Raw genomic sequence first — 5,238 nt, 5'->3', positions numbered from 1 at the left:
CGCCCAGGCTGGAGTGCAGTGGCCGGTCTCAGCTCACTGCAAGCTCCGCCTCCGGGTTTACGCCATTCTCCTGCCTCAGCTCCCGAGTAGTAGCTGGGACTACAGGCGCCCGCCACCTCGCCCGGCTAGTTTTTTGTATTTTTTAGTAGAGACGGGTGGTTCACCGTGTTAGCCAGGAGGTCTCGATCTCCTGACTCGTGATCACCGTTCGGCCTCCCAAAGTGCTGGGATTACAGGCTTGAGCCACCGCGCCCGGCCAGGAATCTCTCATCAGGGTTTTCTTTTGGCTGTCAGATCACCAGCAGTTATGGGCTTAAGCCCCTGTCACCCTGCCTCTCCCAGAACCTGGCAGAGAGTAGCAGCTGGGACTCTGCAGGACCACCTTCCTTCTTCCAGCTAGGAATGCACTTGGAAAACCCCAGAGCTTCTCCTGTCAGCCAGAGTCCAGAAAAGCCAGCTCCTTGTCTTGGCACATTCAGTGCAGAGTCAAACGTGGAAAGGGTCCTAGATGGGGCCAGGTCGACTTCCAGGTCCCACATGTGCGGGGGAAGCTAATCCCCTTGGATTAGGCTGGGAGATGCTTGGGGCTGGTTGCCAGGTAAAGGACGGGGGGTCGTTTTTTCTTTTTTTGAGACAGAGTTTCGCTCTTTTTGCCCAGGCTGGAGTGCAATGGCACGATCTCGGCTCACCGCAACCTCCGCCTCCCAGGTTCAAGCAATTTTCCTGACTCAGCCTCCCAAGTAGCTGGGATTACAGGCGCCCGCCACCACGCCCGGCTAATTTTTGTATTTTCAGTAGAGACAGGGTTCCAACACGTTGGCCAGGCTGGTCTGGAACTCCTGACCTCAGGTGATCCACTCGCCTTCGCCTCCAAAAGTGCTGGGATGACGGGCGTGAGCCACTGCGCCTGGGCCGGGGCGTCGTTTTTAATTTCAGATTAATAATTTTTTAGTATATGTCCCAACAATTGCACAAGATATGTGTATAGTTATAAAAAAAAATTCGCTGTTTATATGAAATTCAATTTTAACTTGCCGTCTTTTTCTTTGCTAAGTCTGGAACCCGGGGTTTGGCCTGGGGTAGCCCCCGCAGCAGGCAGGGCTGTTGGAGGAGCCACGAACCCGCTTGGTAGTGCCGCGCCATCACCGTCGCCCCTACCGGCCGAGGGAAGGGTCTTGGAAAGCGCGAAGGGCGGCCAAAGCCCGGATAAGGCCTAAGGGCCGCATTTCGCCGCCACCGTGGGAAACTGTCTTCGAGAGGAGGGAGGAGTCGTGGCCTGGCCTCATTCCCGCTTGCCTCCAGCCTCAGCCGCCTCTCGCGGGCTCTTCCCTGCCCAGAACCGCCCACCTGCGGGACCACTAGCACCAGCTGCGCTCACAGGCTCTAGGCGGCTGCGGCGGCGGCTCCTGGCTCGGGAGGTGCAGCGTCGAGTGCGCAGGGGGGGGTAGGTGGCGGGGTGCGGGGCAGGTGCGCGCGCGAGGGGGGCGGGTAGGGACGGGTTGTGTGCCGGGCGTGGGCGGGGCGTGGGCACTGGAGGAGTTCCAAGCCCGAGCTGGGAGGGGGCGGCGGCGCGCGGCGGGCACCCTTCGACTGGGCGTTGCCGCTATTCCCTGCGCGGCATGGAGGGGACGGCCGTGGCAGTGTTCGAGGTGATGCCGGGAAGGGAGAGAAAGCGGAGGACACTTTCTGAGGAGACGGGCTTTGTGAGGAGACCGCGAAGTTTGGGTAGAGGGGTCGGGCGTCGCCTAAGGTGAAGGAGGAAGGTTCGGGAATCGAGGCCCGTCTCCCACGGGGAAGCGAGGAAGTAGGGGCAGATGAGGGCTCTCGCTCGCGGGGTACTCTGGGTGGGGGGAACGACGCCTTCTCCAGCGGACGGCTTAGAGGCTCGCGGCTTTACCGAGCACCGGCGACACTCAGAGGCAGAGCCGACGCAGCCTCGGAGGTGCCCGCCGGAGTCCGGCGCTTTCCAGGCGCCGGGTGCTGGGAGGGCGCGGAAGAAGGAAAGGAAAGGGTGCAAGCTGGGGGGGGGGGGGGGGGGTGGGCGGAAATCGGGGCGCCAGAGCAGAGGCAAGGAGGGACCCAGTGCAGACCGGGAGCAAGGGAGACAACTCCCGGTGCAGGTGCAGGTTTCTGGGTTTGGAGCAGCTGGACGTGAAGGGCGAGGTTCAGAGGCACACCTGTGCTTGGGGAGCTGCTCTGGAAGTGGCACTGAGCACCTGCGCGGCCACGCCCGTGTGCTCATTTCATTACCCACTTTCACCGCCGGTGCCAATGGGACGCTGAGCTGCAGTTTGTGAGGGGTACTGTGCAGGTGACAGAAGCACAGGCTCTGAGGGCACCTGAGAGAGTGCCCGGGCGTCCTGGCTGTTTGTTGTCATCAAGAAGGCTGCGGGATTCATTTTACGAATAACAGAATCTAAGCTAGAACCCAGGGCGCTGACTCGTGGCCAGTGTTCTTTCCCAACTGCGCTGTCATTACCGATATGGGATATCTTGGGGTTTTTGTTTGTTTGTTTGTTTTTTGAGACAGAGTCTGGCTCTCTTGCCAGGCCGGAATGCAGTGGCTGATCCGGCTCACCAAAACCTCCGCCTCCCGGGTTCAAGAGATTCTCCTGTGTCAGCCTCCAAGTAGCTGGGGTTACAAGCGCCTTACCACCAACACCTGGCTCATTTTTGTGTTTGTAGTAGACACAGTTTTTACCATGTTGGCCAGGCTGGTCTTGAACTTCTGACCAAGTGATCCGCCCGCCTCCGCCCCCAAGTGCTAGTACCCGCGTGAGCCACGTACCCGACCGATATGAGAATATCGTAACAGGACGTGGTGAAGGAAGAGTTAGACTCTACATGTACCTGGAAACCATTCTTGTAACTGGTACAAATGAGGATCTTAGTTCCCAGATCTCCCTGCCTTTAAAAAGGGAGGAATAGGCTGGGCGGTGGCTCAAGCCTGTAATCCCAGCACTTTGGGAGGCCGAGACGGGCGGATCACGAGGTCAGGAGTCGAGACCATCCTGGCAACAGTGTGAAACCCCGTCTCTACTAAAAATACAAAAACTAGCCGGGGGTGGCGGGTGGCGGCGTGTAGCCCAGCTACTCGGGAGGCTGAGGCAGGAGAATGGCTAAACCCGGAGCGGAGCTTGCAGTGAGCTGAGATCTGCCCACTGTACTCCAGTCCGGGCGACAGAGCGAGACTCCGCCTCAAAAAAAAAAAAAAAAGGGAGTAATAATTCCTTGTGTTGCCTCCCGTTAAAAGAAAAAATCTGTTTGCCATGAGAATAATGGGAGTTGGCGGTTGCGGTGGGTAGCCTGTTTCCCAGCACTTTGGGAGGGGAGGCGGGCAGATCACTTGAAATCAAGGAGTTCAAGACCATCCTGGCCAACATGAGGAAACTCCATCTCTGCAAAAAATACAAAAATTAGTGGTGGCTCACGCCTGTAATCCCAGCACTTTGGGAGGCTGAGGCAGGTGGATCACCTGAGGTCCAGAGTTCGAGACCAGCCTGACCAAAATGGAGAAACCCCGTCACTACTAAAAATACAAAATTAGCCAGGCGTGGTGTCACATACCTGTAATCCCAGCTACTTGGGAGGCTGAGGTAGAAGAATTGCTTGAACACGGGGGTCGCAGGTGTTTGGCACATCAGGGATTCAAATCCAGGTATGGAGTGCAGTGGCCTGATCAGGACTCACTTTAGCCTCAACCTTCTGGGCTCAAGAGATCCTCCTGCCTCAGCCTCCCCAGTGGCTGAGACCACAGGCACACACCACCACGCTGGGCTAATTTTTGTTGTTGTTAGTAGAGATAAGGTCTCAGTATGTTGTCCAGGCTGATCTCAAACTGGTGAGCTCAAATGATCCTTCCACCCCGACCTCCCAAAGTGCTGGGATTACAAGCATAAGCTACCACGCAGGGCAGCATTAGCACTCTTAAATAGTATTCTGACCCTCAAAAGTGTTGATTTAATGAAAGATTAAGATGATTCATAACCAGATGTCACTCTTTTTTTTTTTTTTTTTTTTTTTTTGAGACAGAGTCTCGCTCTGTCGCCAAGGCTGGAGTGCAGTGGCCGGATCTCAGCTCACTGCAAGCTCCGCCTCCCGGGTTTACGCCATTCTCCTGCTCAACCTCCGAGTAGCTGGGACTACAGGCGCCCGCCCACCTCGCGCGTAGTTTTTTTTGTATTTTTAGTAGAGACGGGGTGGTTTCACACCGTGTTAGCCAGGATGGTCTCGATCTCCTGACCTTGTGATCCGCCCGTCTCGGCCTCCCAAAGTGCTGGGATTACAGGCTTGAGCCACCGCGCCTGGCCCAGATGTCACTCTTATTCATAGTCTTCATGTTGGCTTTTATTTGGGGCAGGAAAAAAGAAACAAGAAAAACAAACTCCCACTTAATTTTTCCCTAATTATTACTTCCAGATGAATTTATCTTCTGAATAAAGGAATGTATTGTCTCAATTTCCTGTCTTACGGGGCATTGTGTTGAGTTTCACTGTCTCCTTTCTTATGTCATTCTCCTAGCTATTTATTTTGTTTAGACATAACACTCTGAACAAACCTAAATCTGACATTTTAGAAGCAAGAATACAATTTTTGGGGGAAATTAGAGTTACTAATTTAGCTGGGTCGTAGAGATATATTATTACTGTGATTTCTAAAGAACATTATGTTTTCTTTGAATTGTGCTCTTTTCAGATTTTGAGATTTTTAATAATTCACTGGAAGTGTAACATAGATGTATCAAAGGGAGCATTGCTAGAAGGGCAGCTAGAGATTTCCATAGAAGGATTACATTCTAAGCACCAAGCAAATGCTCTTCATTGTGTAACAACTAGTAAGTAGAGAAAGAAAAAATACTGATTTTCTGTCTCTTTTGTCATGGTTTATGTCGTAGCTTATTTAAAAATTTCAATTAGTCATAATCTTTTATGTTATTCCAGGATTGTTCCATAATTATAAAATGAAATGATTATGTAATAAGTATCTGGTGGTAGATTTACAAATGTATCATACAGGAAAGGTGAGTAGAATGACTCTTACCATAGATTATTTATTTTACTGGTTTAAGTTAAAATTGCTCCAAAACAATCTTATTTTTCTCTTGATTTTAACCTACTTTTTCACAGCAAAATTATATTACATTGAGCTTTACCTACTTTTTTTTTCCAAGTGTAAATTTTGGCGGTTGCAAAAAAAAAAAAAATTATGAATAGTGCATACTTCAATAATCATGACCTG

General features: G+C 52.3%; 1 protein-coding gene across 12 annotated transcripts in view; it reads left to right on the top strand.

Annotated features, from left to right (window-relative positions):
- The first annotated feature begins 1,519 nt into the window (after positions 1-1,519).
- C15H11orf80 (chromosome 15 C11orf80 homolog) overlaps positions 1,520-5,238 on the top strand; it is a 94,630-nt gene continuing 90,911 nt past the window's right edge. For 3 of the 12 annotated variants that reach the window (XM_030918512.1, XM_030918514.1, XM_030918513.1), the window contains exons 1-2: positions 1,597-1,649; positions 4,696-4,834. In XM_030918512.1, coding sequence (XP_030774372.1) covers positions 1,620-1,649; positions 4,696-4,834 — 169 coding nt within the window. In that variant the 5' untranslated portion in view covers positions 1,597-1,619. Of the gene's footprint in view, positions 1,650-1,694; positions 1,751-4,695; positions 4,835-5,238 lie in introns of those variants that run through there. The other 9 variants (XM_030918515.1, XM_030918511.1, XM_030918524.1 and 6 more) reach the window with 8 other exon arrangements.

This window comes from Rhinopithecus roxellana, chromosome 15, assembly GCF_007565055.1.
Source record: "Rhinopithecus roxellana isolate Shanxi Qingling chromosome 15, ASM756505v1, whole genome shotgun sequence".
Lineage (NCBI taxonomy): Eukaryota > Metazoa > Chordata > Mammalia > Primates > Cercopithecidae > Rhinopithecus > Rhinopithecus roxellana.
This window is presented reverse-complemented; position numbering and strand designations above follow the sequence as displayed.